Source organism: Lipophrys pholis (assembly GCF_963383615.2).
Source record: "Lipophrys pholis genome assembly, chromosome: 1".
Classification (NCBI taxonomy): Eukaryota; Metazoa; Chordata; class Actinopteri; order Blenniiformes; family Blenniidae; genus Lipophrys; species Lipophrys pholis.
Window position 1 is genome coordinate 13,327,556 of NC_137635.1, and position 17,684 is coordinate 13,345,239.

Below are 17,684 nucleotides of genomic sequence, written 5' to 3' on the forward strand. Positions count from 1 at the left end.
TTTTTTTGTGAACACTTTGCATTTCTTGTGTGGTTAGTGTTAATGTATTTCTATTTTGCTTCTTTATGTAGACATCGTCTGTCTATCTGGTCATTATCAATGCTGAAAGCATTAGTGATCCAAAGCTTTATTATTATTATTAATATTATTATAACTTTTTACATTTCTATTTCTCCTGCAATCTTTAACCGATTTGAACCATTAAAATATCAAAACTTGCAGCTTGTTCATGAGATGGGACAATGTTTACTGACAGTAGATAAGAATCAAAAGTTTCCGGGGAAAACCCTTGATAATTTATAGAAAGTACTTGGGGTAATTTTTGACCCCGCTTATGGAAAAGAGGGGTAGCAATACAAAAACTGCAATTTATTAAAATGTATGAGACATTTGGAAAAAACGCAAATGGCCTCATGTCACAAACGTTTTGAAGAATAACAACCCTTCGGGTAATTTTTGACCCCTTTTATGCATCTAAGGGTTAACTTTGTTGACGTCACATCGTCGCGTCAATGTTTGTCGCTTTACGGCAGAGCGTGTTGCTGGAGGTCAGAGCCGTGTTGTGTAAACTACACCGAGAAAACGGTTTACACCTTTAAAACACACGTTTAAAAACATCACGCACTTCTTCGGGACTCCGTCTACAAGTTACGGCGGATGTGGCAGCTCGTCGTCGAGTCGTTCGCGTCCAGTTTTCAGCTTTGCTTCACGGCGAGCGGCGCCTGCTAACGTTAGCCGCCTCGGCTAGGCTAGGCTCGGCTAACAGCCCCCCTCAAGACTCCTGAACGACCCCCAAGGATCTCCTCCAGCCATGGACAACACCCCACAGGGACCCGGGGCAACGAAAGGAGGACTCGGGAGTATCTTCGGGGGCGGTGCACCTGAATACTCCAACACGGAGCTCGCCGGGGTCCCACGTACGTTTAATGTCGCCTGTGGTTAGCATGAGTAGCTTTAACCTTTGAATGTCGAAAATACCAAATTTACTTCTCTGTTATGTGTTTTATTTCATTCTTAGTGACTGGAATGAGCCCCCTGTCCCCCTACCTCAACGTGGACCCTCGTTACCTGGTTCAGGTAACTCGTGGAGATGGTCTTTGTGAATGAAAACGTGTGTTTTTTCACGCTTCTTACAGTAACGCTCACTTTGTTGTGTTTTAGGACACAGATGAGTTCATTCTACCTACTGGTGCCAATAAGACAAGGGGGAGGTTTGAGCTGGCCTTCTTTACTATTGGGGGCTCATGTATGACAGGTAAAGGAAAAAAATAAACACTCAACACACCCCACAATCTCCTCAAACTCCTTTTTAGTTAGGCTTCAAGATGTTGATGTGTGTTACCTCCAAATTGTGAGCATTATAATGAGGTTATACATGTTTTTTTGCTCAGGACATATTCAAACATTTCGACCTAGATCAAGTACTACAACACAACGATTTGGTTCCCTGAAAATATGCAAACGGCAAAGAAAAGCAATTTAACACATAATGATTCAAGAAAAGATCTTTCAACTGTTTTTATAGAACTTTGTGGATTCACATCTTTATACATTTCTGACGGACCACAGCTGCTGCTGCTTTATTTGTTACTGTCATAAAAGTCAGAGTCATTGTTTGGATTCAATCTTCAGAAATGTAAATTCACTAGATTGTGAGCAGCATTTTAGGTAAGAAACATGCTACATAAAGTTATTACACAGTTGGAGGCAGCTGCTGTAACAAACAAAAAAATAACGGTTTTATGATTATATTTGTGTTTTCATAATGATTTTCCATGCTTTGCATTTAAAATCTGTTCACAATGGCCTCACACCTTCTTCAGTTAGATATAATCCATCACCAGTCATGCCGACTCAACTGTTCCTGTTGTCACTGCAGGAGCGGGTCTCGGAGCTGTGAACGGCCTTCGGATGGGTCTGAAAGAGACCAGAGACATGCCATGGTCCAAACCACGTAATGTACAGTAAGTAGAGACTGAGATTGCAGATTAACAGGTAGAATAATTCCTTCTCGTGTATCGCCTTTTAAATCTTTATGTCCCTGTTTTACAGAATAATCAACATGGTGACCAGACAAGGAGCTTCATGGGCCAACTCTTTGGGTTCTGTTGGTAAGATCATTACAAACCTTGAAAATGGTTTAGATTCTTAATCGAATTAGGATGTTAACTTGTTCTGTGGTGGAAAGATACATACTCCATTTGAGATAGGATTGCTTGTTTTAATAGATATTATTTCAGCAACTATTTTGTGATTTTTGAGATTTACCTTATCTAAAAGACATTGCTCTTATGTGAAATTCTAACATGTGGCCACAATTTCATCAGCCTTGCTATATAGTGCTTTTGGTGTGGCGATAGAAAAGGCCAGAGGAGCTGAAGACGACATCAACACAGTGGCTGCTGGGACGTTAACGGGGGTGCTCTTCAAATCCAGCAGTAAGTGCTCCGATATGTATTAGACTTTAAATGAAGCAGAAGGACGGTATGTCGTTGTTCCAGGTGAAATAATTGTGATTTACAACCCCTGTAAAAGCCTGAATGTACAAGGCTATTTCAAACGGTTTGTTTTAATAAATGGTATCGACATGATCTGGAAGGAAAATGCAAAAACTATGCATTTTCACTTGAAACCTTGTAAACGGGGCCTTTATGTTTTTGAGCATGTTGTGACGAATGTGCAGCTACACTGTGACTTCAGAAATGAGTGAAATGTAGAACACTGTTTATCCCTTCACCAGGTCCTTATTGTTGATGTGTTGGAAGCAGGGAAATGTTTTAAGGATTCCAGTTGGTTTGACAGAAATGGTTTAAATGACCATTTTTATTTAAAAGATTATAATCTTTCAAACAGTTTAGTATACACTGCTCAGTGCGTTTGGAATGTCATATTAGGCAGGTGGTCCTAATGTTATGGATTATTGAAGTGCAGATATTTCCACAGAAAATCACTCAGATGAGATTTTGTTAGTTGTTTTATCTCGAGGTGCATCGAGCATGAAAGTCTGTATCTAAATCCTGATTGTTTCCTGTGTGATGGTCTTTAATCTGCTCCGTTTGTTTTCTCAGGTGGATTAAGGGGCGCAGCTCGAGGAGGTCTGGCTGGTCTCGCTCTGTCTGCTGCCTACGCTCTGTACAACAACTGGGAGCATCTGACCGGCGGCTCCTCGCCCTCCCGGCTGTACTGAGTTCCTCCTCGCAGCTGCTTGGACTTCAGGGCCAAAGACGCGGAGGACACGGCCTTTGATCACAGCGCTGAGAGGGACTCTGGTCAAATGCAATGTGCTTTTCAGGGAAGTCCGAGCAGCTCGGCTGGAAGGCTGCTTTCCAGGTGCATTCTGGGAAAAAAGAGACTAAATTCCCATTGAAATCCAGACGTAGATCGTCCTCACGCCTCTCACTTTGTCTTCTGAGGTGTTCGTGTTGCTGACTTGGTCAGTAATAAGGAGGCGCCGTGGCGTTTATAATATAATAGTTTTTCGGGGACTTATCGGTCTCCTTTGATGCAATATTCGAAATCCATGATTGACATTTGAAGAGCAGAACCATGATTCATTTTGAACTGAGAATCTTCTGCGGTAGTGGAGCAACTTCGGCGAACAAGAAGCCTTATAGTCGGTTCTACGTGTGTGTCTTTTGAAATTTGTCTCGCAACAGAAACAAGTCACTGTAAATCTGCTGGAAGCTGGTAATGTGTCTCTGTCGAAAACTATGATAAATTAAACTGAATAAACACATGAAAGATGCTTTCAGCCACTTTTATTGTGCAGAGGAGTGAGTGTAAACAGATGTGTGTAGTTTGTGCTCATGCACAGCGAGTATTGTGAGAGATGTACGACAGGAAAATGATTCTGGCACGTTTAGAACGAAGAACTAATAATCTGTGGACGTTCAACACGTCGTCGTTGGGAGCGTTCAGTGCAGGAAGAAGTCCCTGATGCGCGTGGCCTCGATCCAGGGGATGTAGGCGGCGGTGCGGGTGAACACGCTGGGCTTGTTCTCCACCGTGCAGCCGATGGGGCCGAAGCTCACCACGCCGTGCACCTCCCAGCGGTCCTGGCCCAGCTGGCACAGCAGGGGGCCGCCAGAATCTCCCTGGAAGGGAGGTGGATGTTAAAAGAGAGGTGGAGGGGGCTACCACACACGAATGGAGCTCGTCCTACCTGGCACGCTGCCGGCGGACCCTCCGTGTCCCTGAACCCGGCGCAGATCATGGAGTCTCGGACCCGATCGCCCCAGAACTTCTTCTGCTTGCAGGTCTTGAAGTCGATGATGGGCAGGCGGGCTTGATTCAAGGCCTCTGCCAGGGACACGTTCTCCTTCCCACCTGAAGCAGAGTTTTTAATCGTGACCTCAAAGGCAATGGAATCTGCTTTTCACTCTTCCCTCTCGGTGTGCATATTTACTGCGTGTTGCTGTGTCTCTTCTACAACTTTACAATTTTATCTCGCTGCACGTCACAATGCATCGACTTGCTTTGTGTGGAGGTTGCACATTCCCTCTGTGTGTGTGAGCGCCCTCTCTAAGTGCTCTTGTTTCCAAAAACATGCGTTTAAGATCATCAGGTTACTCTGAATGGCCTGTGGATGTGAATCTGTGTTTCCCCTCCACTCACCCCGGGTGTCGCCCCAGCCTGTCACCCAGCAGTAGTGTCCCGGTTTGAGGCTGGTCTGCTTGCGCGGCAGGCAGGCGTAGCGGATGAAGTTGGAGGGGATGATGTCGGTTCCGGCCTTCACCAGGGCGATGTCGTAGTCCAGCTCACTGTGGGTGGGATAACGGAAGTTCTCGTGCCGGTAGATCCTCTTGACGGGGAAGATCCTCTCCGGCGTCTCCGAGCGCTTCAGCTGGTGCTTCCCCAGGACGATCCTCCAACTCCCAGCATCCTCCGCTTTGCCCCTGAGGGAGGGCAACATCGCCGTTCCGCTTACAAAGCACTTTTTAAATATATGCCCCACGCAAACTCCTAATTCCATGCTGCACAGATTGATCCACACCTCAAACTGTTAGTCAGTCAGAGGGTTGGATAGTAAATGGACGCATGTTTTTCTTACTTCTGGAAGCAGTGAGCTGCAGTGAGGATCCAGTTCTTGTGGATGAGAGTTCCTCCACAGACATGAATGTAATGTTTGCTCCCTCTGGGCCGGACCTGGTGAAGATGAGCAGACACACTCCTCAGTCCTGGTATGTGAGAAGATTTTTAAATCTTGTTCACATCTTTCCGACAGGGCCTTAATCAGAAATACACTATGCACGTACAAAGTGAGGAATCTCTTCTTACAGCTCAGCTTCTGTTTATAAAGTGATGATTGCCACAGAAACAACAACCCTAATGCATAAACGACCAGCGTTATTTATAGTCTTTATCTTTCATGAAGTTCAACCTGGTTGATGTTATGATTTTGCCCAAAAAACACTTTTGCTCAACCTGCTTTGTTTTATCCATCACATCTGCCCATTCACTGCCCAACTCACCCAAATTCTTTAATACTCATATTTGTATGTAAAGGACTCAACACAAGCTGCATGTTCACACGTGGCTGAACAGCGACTGTCGTTACATTAGCGGCTTTATTTATACATCACATTTCACCGAGCAGGATACAAGCGACGAAGACGAGTTCAATGTTGAGAAGCTCAACAGCAAATGTTTAGTAACAATACAGAAGGAAAGAGAGGAAAGGAAAACAGACCGTCTGCCTCCTCCAGCTGGAGTGAGAATTTCATTTTTAAAAGTATTTGTTGATGGTTTGGGGAATATTTTCAGCGGTTTTAAGATCTGCAACTGAAGAATGTAGTGCAACAAATGATTGAAGTGAAAATTAATGGATAATTTATTAAACGTTAGAGCAGATCTACTAAACCCTGGTCATTTCCTCTACATTAGCAGTGTTGGAAATAATGTCACTGTAACATTGCCTTTGTCGTTTGTTGACTCTGAAATGATTAACATGGACTTTTGCAGAGATAACCACTAATTGCTTCAGCTGCATACTCCGTCACCTGTCCTGTTCCTGCCATCGTGACCGCAACAGGAATGGAATTAACATTAACATCCAGCTGGTCATCATCTGTCATGAACATAAACATTCGACTTCTATCAGCTGCCTGTGTGTTGGTAGCTGATCTTCGCCATTTGTAAAGTGGACTGTTAACATCTAAATGACAGAGCGTCTTCCCTCTGGCTGATTGAAATTACACTGACTCTAAAGAGTCATTTGTTGGACAAACCCACTCGATACGAACAACAATAACACAGCTACAGGCTCAATTGAGAGAAACGGTTTTAGCTCTCGTAATCAATAAAACAACTCTGCCCACGTCTAAAGAAGGAACCGGTTCCGGTAATAAAGTAGTTATTTTCATGAACCTGCACCATGTGGGCGATCAGACGAAGCAGGAAGAGGAACGTGTCCGAATATCAGTTGATTCCCTGATTGACAACACATCCAACACGCCAGTGTTCTTACCTGCAGAGACACCTGCCAAGGCCAGGAGTGAGGTCTGGCCTCATTCCCAGACACAATCCTCTCGGCCATGTTGGGCTTGAAGTGGGCCATGCCGCAGTCTTTAGGCCAGTCTAGGAAGAGAGAGGGAGACAAACGTGACATCAACACATTCTGCCTTTTTTCTCTTTAAAAAAAAAAAAAAAAAAGTGTTTGTGTCTGACCCAAGTGGAGGACTTTGTGCTGTGGCTGTTGTGCCGGGGTGAGCGTGTACGCGGCTGCAGGCAGGGATGCCTTGCTCAGCAGCAGCGGCAGAAGTAGGAGCAGCGGTGGTCCTGGTACAGCCATCGTCTTCCACAGAATCACCCGCCGGCGTGCGTCCCACGCTATTTATACCAGGCAGCGAGCATATGCAGATGTACGTACACAGGAGGCCATACTCTACACACACACACACACACACACACACACACACACACACACACACACACACACACACACACACACACACACACACACACACACACACCCACACACACACTTCCAGGGACAATGAGCTGGGTCACAACAAAAGCAGAGCGCTGGATAGTTCTCCTGTAGCTTTGAGTTTCGACTGCAGCTGAGAAAAAGGGGATTTTGGGGAGTCCCATCAGCACTTTCACACACACACACACACACGCACACACACACACACACACACACACTACGCCAACATGGAGGTGGGACAAAAGCAGCCAAGTACTGTACGCAAACAAACATCACGTCATGTCACATGACTTGTGGAAAGTGACATAGTGACCTGAAAATGACCCCGACGGCTTCGAATAAAACTCTTTTACTCATCCACAGTAAACATGACTCAGTGGAGTACCTCTGCAGTTCAATGATATCAGTCTAAACCGTTGGTAAAAATGGCATGGCATCGTAGGACAAACAGAAAGATACATTTACATCTATACCAATCACATGTTGTTAGATTGTGGGAGGAAACCAGAGAAATACAAACTCCAGAAAGACTCAAAATGGGAATCTTCATGTCGTGAGACGAGAGAGCTCACCACTACACCACCACATCACAGTGCAGGCATGGCTGGAGAGGTTCACGTGGACTTTGAATGAGTTTGCATGAACATTCATGGTATTTAATTCCTGTTGTTATATTCTTTTGCCACAACATCGCCATTAGTCGACACATACTGTGGTCTGTTAATCTGTCTTTGTATTTAGTCATAAGCTATAGTGATCTGTTTGTTTTGTGTGTGAGCGTAAATGCATCTCCAAAAAAAGTGAGAACATTTGGTGAAACAGACACATGCGACATCACAGTGGCACTGACCACCAACGTTTACCAAAAAATAAAGAACTGGATGCATAGACAGACAAATATTCACTCTGAAAACATGTCATTCCTCCAGCCTTCACACAGGAATCAATGTGAATCTTGATGTTTAGATGCTGAGAAAAGCATCACCAGCTTCTGTCATGCCGTGAACGGATGTAACAGAAGCCCAATTGAAAGTCTCTGCCTCCCTATTTTCCATTTGATCATCCACAAAAACGGCCAAAATATCAACAGAAAAAAAAAAACATAAACATAAAGCAACCCTCCTGCCCTCTCACACAAAGACATACATGTGTCAAAATATGACAACAATACCTGCAGTGGAAGCCACTAGTGAGCAGAGCTTTTTGACCGAGGTGAATGAGAGAGAATGTGCCCGCTCATCTGAATGGACAAACCTCACTGAACCACCACCACCGTGGTTCACCAAGTTTATCACCCACAGCTGGACTTGGTGTGTGTGTGTGTGTGTTTGTTATGGATGAGAAAAGTGAGTGAGTGTGAACAGAGACTGTGGTAAAGAGTCATAGGTTGCTGTTTTTTCTTAAAATATCAATATGCGATACAAGACGTAGCCTCCTGGATTTCTTTTAATGACAATAATTGAATAAATGTGTTTACTTTTTCTAATCAGCTAATTTTTTCTGTTTGTTCACACAATGTCAGCCGTCAAATCGACACAGCATGAGTGGTTTTTTTTCCTCTGATTCGAAGCGTCTGGGTGTTTTTTACCAGCTCTGGATGGTCTGTGAATAAAAGTGTAAATGAAAACAGCATGCAACGACTTCCAAACCTTTCTTTTATTCACAAAAGAACATAAAATGTTCACAGCAACATATTTTACTAACTTAATTTCAAGAAAATAATGATGGCTCATTTTGAATTATTGATTTATTAAGTTCTCTCGTTTCGTCCCCAAAGCAGAAACTGTACATTAACGGGAAATACATTTTTAATGAGCATGTGTATGAATAAGTGTATTAAATGATCTCCTGTGTCGGTTTTTTAACTATTGTTAACAGTTGAATTTTTTTTTTTATCTGACATTGCATAATTTGCCACATTCGTACAACAGAAAATCTTCTTGATGTCTGTCTTCTTTATTGTAACTCATGATAAACAGAGAACTTTCAGTCCTGTGTCTTATTGGAGCCTCCGCACCACCCAGGCCTCCTCAGTGATCTGATCATGCTCCTCTTCCGGATGTGTCCACTCCCGTGTGACTGCGACTTGGATACAAGAACTCCTCCTCCTTCTCCTCCTCCTTCTCCTCCTCCTCCTCCTCCTCCTCCTCCTCCTCCTCCTCCTCCTCCTCCGTACACATCCTCTTCTTCGTCTTTCACGATGCCCGCCTCCGCTCTGCTTCTTCTCCGAGGAGCCTCGGCTGCTTCCTCCCCTTTGCCCCGTCCTTCCTGCTCCGCCTCCGTCTTGCCGTCAACTTCGGTTTTGTCACTCGTGACAGGCGGAGTCGGCGCGGCCGCGACAGTGTCTGATGTGTTGGGAGGATCCGGGGCTCTTTTCTTCTTCGACGATCGTCTCGGCACTTTGGGACTGTTGTGAAGTTCCAGGTGTTTCCGTATCGCCGTGCTCAGCAGCTCGGGGTCCACCGAGGCTCCGTGAACGTCCCACGTCATCCCGTCCTCGTCCCACTGCACCTGCTTCATGCTGCTCCTCCTCACCAGGGGGTCCTTCTCCTCCACCTGCATCTTCAGGCACGACCTCCTCCTTTCCAGGTCGTGTGAGGAATCCGACACGACGTCCCATGCCGGGTCGTCTCCTCGCTTGGTCCCCCCCTCCTCCTCCTCGCCGCTGCTCACTGGGAACATGCTGGACGACGGCGACACCAGGTTGGAGTTGGATCCCACAGAGGACTTCAGGTTCAGTCTGGATCCAGGTGGGGACCCGAGGATGGAGTGCGAGTCCATGTTGGAGTTGGACATGTTCCTCCTCAGGTCCCACCAGGAGCCCAGAGGAGACGCTGTTTGCACCGCCGTGTTGACCATCTCCTTCTGTAGAGTCAGCGTGGCCTCCTCCCTCAGCGCGTCTCCCCTCAGCAAACCGTCTCTGGTGCTCTGGTTGCATTTGCAGCAGTGACCGAGCCCCGAGTCGCTCAGAGAGGAAACGAGAGGCGACCTCTTTCCTCTGCCGGTCGGACGGCTCAGCTCCGACGGCCTCGGCAGCTCCAGATGGCTGGCTGACGGTTCTCTTCCCGCTTCCTGTTCTTCTCCTGCTGGAGAATTAGGCAACATGTACGTGAACAACTTCGCAGAGCTTCTCGCTCCTTCATCATCCAGCGACTGTGTGACTCGAGGGCTGGACAGCTTTTCTATCACGTCATCGACAAGGCATTTAGGATCCATTGACAGTTCTGCTTCGGTGAGGGGATCAGAGGACGGGATCGGGGACGGGAACTGAAAGGTGAGCGTGTTGTTCTCCTTGAAGCCTTCATCCTCTGTGCTGTTGAGCTGGAGAAGGTCAGGAGAGTTGGACCGAAGCTCGGGCGTCTGCTGTGGCGACCTCGAGGGCGAGTTCGGAGCCGTCGACTCCGGTATGTCTTCTTGCTGATTTATGGCAGAATTTGGAGTTGAAGGAGGTGAAGGACTTAAAAGATCTTCTTGAGGTAAAGAAATTGCGTCTAGAGGGGAGATAAGTGGGGAGGGTGTCGCAGGTTGAGAAGCGAGTTTGGACATTGGAGAGTCCGGCGTTGAGGTGGAAGATATTTCCTGAGTGAGGCTGGGGGGACGCGAGGACCCTCCTCTCCAGACGACAGTCTCTGGGGTGCTGCTGCGGCTCTGCGTGCCGACACTGCACGCGCTCCAGCGCTGCATGCTGGGCATCCAGCGCTCGCTGAGCGCGGGCGGACTCTGGACGTCCACGTTCTGAGCTGTCAGCAATAACTGGTGGCTGTTGCTCTGGTGGCACAGGTTGGGGGGCAGCTGCTTGAGTGGCGTTGCGTTCTGCTCGGACTGTGTGTTGGTGCTCGAGCTGCGTCTCAGGTCCAGCCTGGTCCACGCCGGGTCCCGCTTGTGCGGCGGGCCTCCCGCCTTCACGTCCATGGAACTCTTAGACATGGAGAAAATTGGCGTCTGCTCGCCTTCATCATTCTTCACGAGTCCGGCTTCGCTGGAGCAGGAGCCCGACTCGTTCAGGGAACAGCAGACCGACGGGTACGCCTCCGACACTGGGCGAACAGACTTTTCCATGGCGATGGCTCTGATCTGGAACGAAACAACAAAAATCCAGAGATTATTTTTTCCTGCTATTTTGGAGCAACAGAGCCATTTCCCAAACACAGTTGAGTCTTAAGTCTTGTGAAATCCTTGCGCATCTGCTCAGTTGAGGCGTTTTTGAACCAAGTTTTCAGTTTGACCAATGACAAAGTACAACTGTTTCCAACCTGGGCTCATATTTCAAGTGAAGACTCGTTTTCACGTCTTTGTTTCAGAAAGGTTTCGTGTGACACGGCAACGTTTTGAAAACGAGGTCTGTTTACACAGAAACGCTGCAAACAATGTAGTTCTCATGTTGGTCCACTGGAGGGTGCTGCTGTTCATGTTTGTAATGAAACCACACACACATGCGTGCAGAGAACAATACGCTATAAACATTAACAATGGGAGGACACAGACATTCATATGGACAGACAACCACATTAGATTCTTATTATAGTGAGTGTCAACTATAAAACTACCAAGTCCCAGGAGAACAGGGACCGGCAGTCACGACACTCTGGGGAAAACATTGTTAATGTCCATGTACTCACTCATGTGCAGAAGAACTATTTACTATGGTCATGGCGTGCATATGCAGCAGCAGCTATTCCTCCATCTGCATGGAGACGGAGCCTGAGCATTTTCAAAAAGTTGTGTTTTCAGTGGCTCTGAGCACCGAATGTCAAGTGAAAGGAAAGCCGAAATGCAACAAAAGTTTAGAATATTCACCTGAAGTCGGCCTGAATCAGGCTTCACTGCAAAGCTTTTCTAAACAAGGGGTGACGTCAAGGGGCTGCAGCCAGATTTAAGAGCACTGACATTAGTTTCTGTTTTGCAGTCTTCACAGACTTCTCAAGCAAATGGCGGCTAATTACTCCTCTGTGGTCATCTGACGGTGGTTAACTTTCTTTGTCTCCCCCACTGCAAAGCTCCACAAAGCCGGGGGAAGCTCCAGATTCAGATGATAATGCTCTTTGGGATCATCATCCTTTTCCGCGTCCTCCTTCGATACATGGCCTTGGAGCACGTGTTATTCGGAGCCACAATTTTGAAGACACGTTTCCACATTTTGAAAGAGAAAAAAAACACGCCTGCAGAGAGTTAGATGAAGAGGTTGCCCACGCCGGTTGGCACACACACAAACATACACAAGCACCACATGTGCGGGCACTACCAGATTAGCCAAATGGGATTACGCAATCCTGATAATTTGATTGCTGAGAGGCAATGCAGATTGATTGAGACCGATTTAAAGGGAGCATTTGGCCATGAATTGACAGAAGACAAAGACTCAATGTAAGAAAAGACGTCAATGGTGGATTGTTCTTTACTTTATCTTCAGAGAGCTGAAGCACACTTTTCCTAATTTTATTCTTCTCTGTATGAGACTAGATTAAACAATCCCCTGTCCGTTTGATTGCTTAGGAATAAGCAAAACTATCTATCTCACATTCATCCTGAAATATTCTGGTCGTGATTTGATCAGACAACGATACTGCTAATTTGACTGAACGTAGAGTTTTAATAAACAATTGTAAATTGGCATAAAACTACAGATCAATGTCAAACAAAAGGAGAAAATCTTCCTCTTACCTTGCGTCCCGTTTTGCCCTCTCACAGAGCAGGTGACCCTAAAAGCTTCCTCTCCTTCTCCCTGTCATCTCTTCCTCTCTCACCTCACAGCCCGGCCTCCTCACACTCTGTTACTCACTCTTCATCCTCTCCTCTGCCTCACTAAGCACCAGTGGGAAAGTTTTGGGTTTTTTTGTGTTCTGTGATGATGAGTTTGAATGCGTGTGTCGGAGAGTTTAAGGCACAGAGTCCTGGTCCATTAGCTCTGAGGATTAACAGTCATCTCATTAGCCGCCATCCAATCTGTGGACGGTCTGAGCACGTGGGTGTGTGGGTGTGTGTGTGTGTGGGGGGGGGGGGGGGGGGGGGGGGGGGGTATGAGCAGTGGGTGGCCGAGTAGCTTATATGAGCATTTTGATTCTGACCAGGTCAGCTGTCAGGCCAGTCCTTTTACCTGTGTGAGCTGTGTGTCGTTATACTTATGACTGCTTAGGATTATAATCAACATGTGTTTGTTTGGGGGATCTGTGTAAAAATAAAGCGGCATTAAGTTGTCGCCTTTTTGGGGCTTGGGGCCATGTTGTTCACTTTAGCATTTCATAGTTGTACATTAATGACAGTCATATAAACTCATTATTCAACCGTTATGTTGAATTTTAAAGCCAGTGTGACCGACTTGGAGATTATTGAGACCTGTCTGCCTTCAACTTTTACAATCTTTACTTCTTTTTCTGTCTTTCCATTCAGACAACTGTGAATATATTTGTTTTCCTATTTGGGCCCCCTGTTGACTAAATTCCTGTCTATGACCCAGCCACTCTGAGGAATGCGAATGCGTCCTGTTGGCTCTTGGTTCACACAGATTACAGTCTCATGCCCAGAAATTGGCTTGTTTGGTTCAAATGATCCTTCAACTATCAGTTGCAAAGTGATCAAAATCAACTTCATTCAAAAATATGGTACATATAAACGGCATGAACCTTTTTCCTTCCACTTCGCAGTTATGCAACGCGCTGTGTTGGTCCATCTCATATAATCCAATAGAATACATTTATATTTGTGGTTGAAATGTGGCCGTATGTGGAGGAGTCTCTCCTGGGACAGTCAAGCTTCCCACTGGAAATTTCACTGAATATATAGCTGAATATTTCTGAACAACATTTCTCATTTCTTTAAATTCTTGCTTAAGATTTACAGATAATCAGATTTATGGTCATTAGAATTCAGGTAGTCACCTATAAAAAGATTATTTTGGGATCGATATGTGTGAATGGGTGTACAACAGAGGAATTGGCCCGGCGGCCGGAGGCCCGGAGTAACCTTCCAGATAAGAGCCCCGTCACGGTGGGAACCAGCCAGCTGTGTCGTCCTGCGCCGATCCGTAACGGAGAAAATGTGACGACAGGAACAAATGCAAAGCAGGAGCTTCGTCTTGAAAGGAAGGAAAAAACACAAGAGGGAGAGTCACTGAAAAGTAACTCGCCCATGGCTGGTGAGCAGAAACCTTCATTAAACCCACCGCCTGCTACACGCCGACACTGACTGGTGGTTTTCCTGTTTGTGTGTGTTCAGGTCAGGAGCTCCTGCTGTCTGTAGGTCTGTCTGTGGCTCTGCTGTCGGTGCTGCTGCTGGTTTCAGTGCTGTGCTGTTTGTGCAGGAGGAAGAAAGCGCAGAGTCAGTACCAGGAGCTGCTCTCCACGGTGCCGTCAGTCCCAGCATGCTCGGCTCCGGTCGTCCTGGTGTCTCAAGGCTCCGGCACCATGTCAGTATGACGACAGTGCACATAGACGAGCTCTATCAAAGCAGAGGGTACTTTATTGAAGCATTTCAACCACCCAATCAGGGTTGAGAGCCTTGGTCAGGGACCCATGGACATATGAACATCCAATAACATGATTTATTTTGCAAATGTATGTCTGGTGAACATTTGCCTAGAAAAATTGGGGGGGGGGGGGTATTTTATTAATAGATATTTGGGGAAAGTATCTAGATTAAGGCCGAAAAGTGGCCTTAAAAACTAAACCTAACCATAGAAACATCAATCTTTCATTTTGTGAAACAAGACAGAGAAAGACTAAATCTTCTCTTTGTGTGAAAGGCCCAGTGAAATCCCTTTTACCTTACCTCCCGGCTTAACGACTCGGGACCACGGAGAACTGCAAAACAACAAGGCGGAGGAAAAGGAGGAAAAGGAGGAGAAGGAGGAAGAGGTGAAGGTGAAGGTGGAGGCGCAGAGGGATGTACTGGCTCATCGTGGATCACTGTCAGTGAGAAGTAGGCCATTGCTGGTTCTTTGAGGCCCCGTTGATGCAACGTTTTCTAATGAAAACAAAAAACTTCCCTTGTGTTTTGGGTGTCCGTTTCCGTTTTTGAACTGCACATTCTGATGTCCCTCTTCAGGTTGGTACCCGGTGGGGACGCTGCTGGCCGGCCTGTACTCCGTCCCTCTGAACGAGGTGGTGGCCCCTCCGCCCGGCATGGCCACCCGCCTCTGCTTCTCCGTGGAGTATCGGCACACCAGCGAGCAGCTCGTGGTCTCGCTGCTCCGCCTGGGCAACCTGCCCCCCCGTTTCCATGGCAACGTCACACTGATCGAGCTCCGGCTTCTGCCGGATGACCGGCGGCCGCGGCAGGCCAAGGCCCGGTGCACGGGGCCCGACCCGGAGTTCAACGACTGCTTTGTGTTTCAGGTGAGGCCCTGGGAAGTTTGCACAAGTTTAATCTCGAAATTTAGGAAGGAAAAGAAGAGAGAACTGTTTACTTTGTGTCTCCCCACATCCAGTCATATTAACGCTCCTTTTTAATTGATAACTTTCACACAAAGTAATAGTTTCTCAAGTGCTTTGGGGCAGTGGCGAACGACAGGATAGAGAAGTTGACTTGGGATCAGGAGTTTGCATGAACTTTGACCCCCATCAGCTCCGTAGACGGCCCCAGTGTAGCTGCCGGCTGCATCTTAGAAACAGAATCAATAAATTTAGCCTCCAACTGCTTAATAAAGTATGATAAAAAGAAAATCTAGATTCCTGTAGTGGACCTAGGACTATTTATCAACTTCGAACTTGATGTACCAGTGTGATCTTTATATATTTCATGTTGTTTTGCCCCCAAACAGCCCCTCCCAAAAAAATTTTTTTTTTCCAAGTTTAAAACAGGTGAAATCTGTTTTTTAAAATGCACTCAAATCCATCTTCTATACCTGTTATAGATTAGTGCAGTGCATGCATTGGTTTCCTCCTACAATCTCAGAAATATGTGTTGATTTTTTAATTGTACAGTGAGAACTGTGATAGATAAACTGATTATCTCTAAATTAAAATCATGTTTATTTAATGAAGTTAGTTTTTTTGCCTATAAATGTACATGTCAATGGTGAAGGGTGTTTGCTTTTGCTACACAGGTGTCCGGAGTGTGTGTGTCTCAGAGCACCCTGAGTGTGTGTGTGCTGAGTGTGAAGCACGACGGTAAACGACATGCCGTGGGGAGGGTGCTGTTTCCTCTGGAGGGCGAGCTGGGACAGGCCGGCAGGGTTCTGTGGAGAGACCTGGAGACGGAGGAGGACACACAGGTGCATCATGGTCTCACACACACGCAGACACACACACACACACACACACACACACACACACACACACACACACACACACACACACACACACACACACACACACACACACACACACACACACACACACACACACACACACACACACTGCACGTGTCATTAAAGCTTGCGCTCACTGCCCTCAGTGTTCAGAGCTGGGCGATGTGCAGATATCTCTCTGCTACAGTTCTTCTCTGCAGCGTCTTTCAGTGGTGGTTCTGAAGGCTCGGGGTCTGCAGCTGTGCACAGATGCTGGTATGAAGACAACATCGACCTTTAATCCCCACACCTTTATTTCAGACATCACAGCACATGATCTGCCTTTGTTTCCCAGGTGTATGTGTGCAGGTCAGCCTCCAGATTCACACTCAGGTTGTGAAAATCAAACGCAGCGGTGTCGTGAACGGTGAAAGTGACCTGAGCCTGAACCACAGGACGACCTTTAAGCTGCGACCTCAGCACCTGGACGAGGCGTGTCTGAGGTTCGAGCTGCAACAGCCGGACCCAATCCGCTCAGGTGACCCAGCTGACCTCAACACCCAACAGATACTACTGCACTTTAAAATCTAATTAGAGCATTTTGGTCAAATAGCTTTTATTAGCTTAATTTGCTTTAGTCAATATGCTTATAGCGGGACAAACTAATGCTTTGTTTTAATTTTGATCTCCTTGTTTCTTCCCCAGAGCCTCCTGTCCAGTTGGGTGTGTTAGTTTTGGGTCCGTTCATGTACGCTCGGGGTCTTCAGCTTCAGCACTGGATGGACATGGTCAACACGGCGCAAGAGCCAGTTAAACTGTGGCACAAACTGAGCCGGGCTACTTAACTGAAGCTTCACACACAATGGAATAGAATAGTTGTTCATGATGGATCTCAGTTTGGATCGTATCCTCCTCTGTGCACGTAAACCTCAAAAAGAAATAAAGATTATGTTTGAGTTTCAGTACCTTTACTGTTTTAACTCTTTTTACTCTTCATTACTTGTTACTCACTTGTTACTCATTACCTTGTTATAGATCAAAACCAGAACTGAATGACAGTAAATATTAAATCTGAATCAGTCCAAATGTTTCCTGTGGTCCCATAAGTGAAGGAAATTCACTTTAAAACACTTAATGATATATAAGCTGCTGAACTTTTGAAGTGTAGATTTAATTTTGATTACAAAAGTTCTGACAAAGACATTGAAACAATTGATCTATATTTTGACTGTAGTGACCATTTTGACTTGCATCGCTGGTTGTTTTGCAAATCTGACCTTAAAAAAAGTACACATTATTATTTGGTATACTTGCTAAAAAAATAAATAATTCATGATTTGGCCATTAACTCAATCTTTAAAACTGTAAAATTGTATACACACAAAAATAGATTCGTTAAAACTAAACTAAATTTTCATAAAGTCTTTATTTTTAATGTTTTGAATGTGTGGAGAGAGAAAATACTGTACTCAGGTTCACTTAATATTGCATCAATTTGTTTACTCTGACCTCTTCCTTTTTAATCTTTTTATC

At 45.9% G+C, this 17,684-nt stretch overlaps 4 protein-coding genes across 4 annotated transcripts; 2 read left to right on the forward strand and 2 right to left on the reverse strand.

Moving 5' to 3' along the window:
• The first annotated feature begins 503 nt into the window (after positions 1–503).
• timm23a (translocase of inner mitochondrial membrane 23 homolog a (yeast)) lies at positions 504–3,754 on the forward strand. Its single transcript, XM_080459295.1, has 7 exons — positions 504–917; positions 1,019–1,077; positions 1,162–1,255; positions 1,880–1,964; positions 2,053–2,111; positions 2,328–2,438; positions 3,069–3,754. The coding sequence occupies exons 1-7, from the start codon at positions 812–814 to the stop codon at positions 3,185–3,187; spliced, it is 633 nt and encodes a 210-aa protein (XP_080315421.1). The 5' UTR covers positions 504–811; the 3' UTR covers positions 3,188–3,754.
• A 160-nt stretch (positions 3,755–3,914) lies between these two features.
• On the reverse strand, positions 3,915–6,790 carry LOC308124769 (elastase-1; the record flags this gene model as incomplete). Its single annotated transcript, XM_080488033.1, has 6 exons — positions 3,915–4,094; positions 4,163–4,326; positions 4,615–4,895; positions 5,051–5,145; positions 6,467–6,576; positions 6,667–6,790. The coding sequence occupies 6 exons, from the start codon at positions 6,788–6,790 to the stop codon at positions 3,915–3,917; spliced, it is 954 nt and encodes a 317-aa protein (XP_080344159.1).
• Positions 6,791–8,571: 1,781 nt separating this feature from the next.
• Positions 8,572–12,794, reverse strand: LOC308108137 (uncharacterized protein). The gene is made up of 2 exons (XM_080460884.1): positions 12,590–12,794; positions 8,572–11,002 (listed from the first exon to the last, which is right to left on the reverse strand). The coding sequence occupies exon 2, from the start codon at positions 10,985–10,987 to the stop codon at positions 8,915–8,917; it is 2,073 nt and encodes a 690-aa protein (XP_080317010.1). The 5' UTR covers positions 10,988–11,002; positions 12,590–12,794; the 3' UTR covers positions 8,572–8,914.
• Positions 12,795–13,985: 1,191 nt separating this feature from the next.
• Positions 13,986–17,115, forward strand: syt15 (synaptotagmin XV). Its single transcript, XM_080479103.1, has 8 exons — positions 13,986–14,060; positions 14,141–14,330; positions 14,667–14,842; positions 14,969–15,258; positions 15,969–16,136; positions 16,319–16,427; positions 16,507–16,689; positions 16,857–17,115. The coding sequence occupies exons 1-8, from the start codon at positions 14,054–14,056 to the stop codon at positions 16,994–16,996; spliced, it is 1,263 nt and encodes a 420-aa protein (XP_080335229.1). The 5' UTR covers positions 13,986–14,053; the 3' UTR covers positions 16,997–17,115.
• The last annotated feature ends 569 nt before the right edge of the window (positions 17,116–17,684 follow it).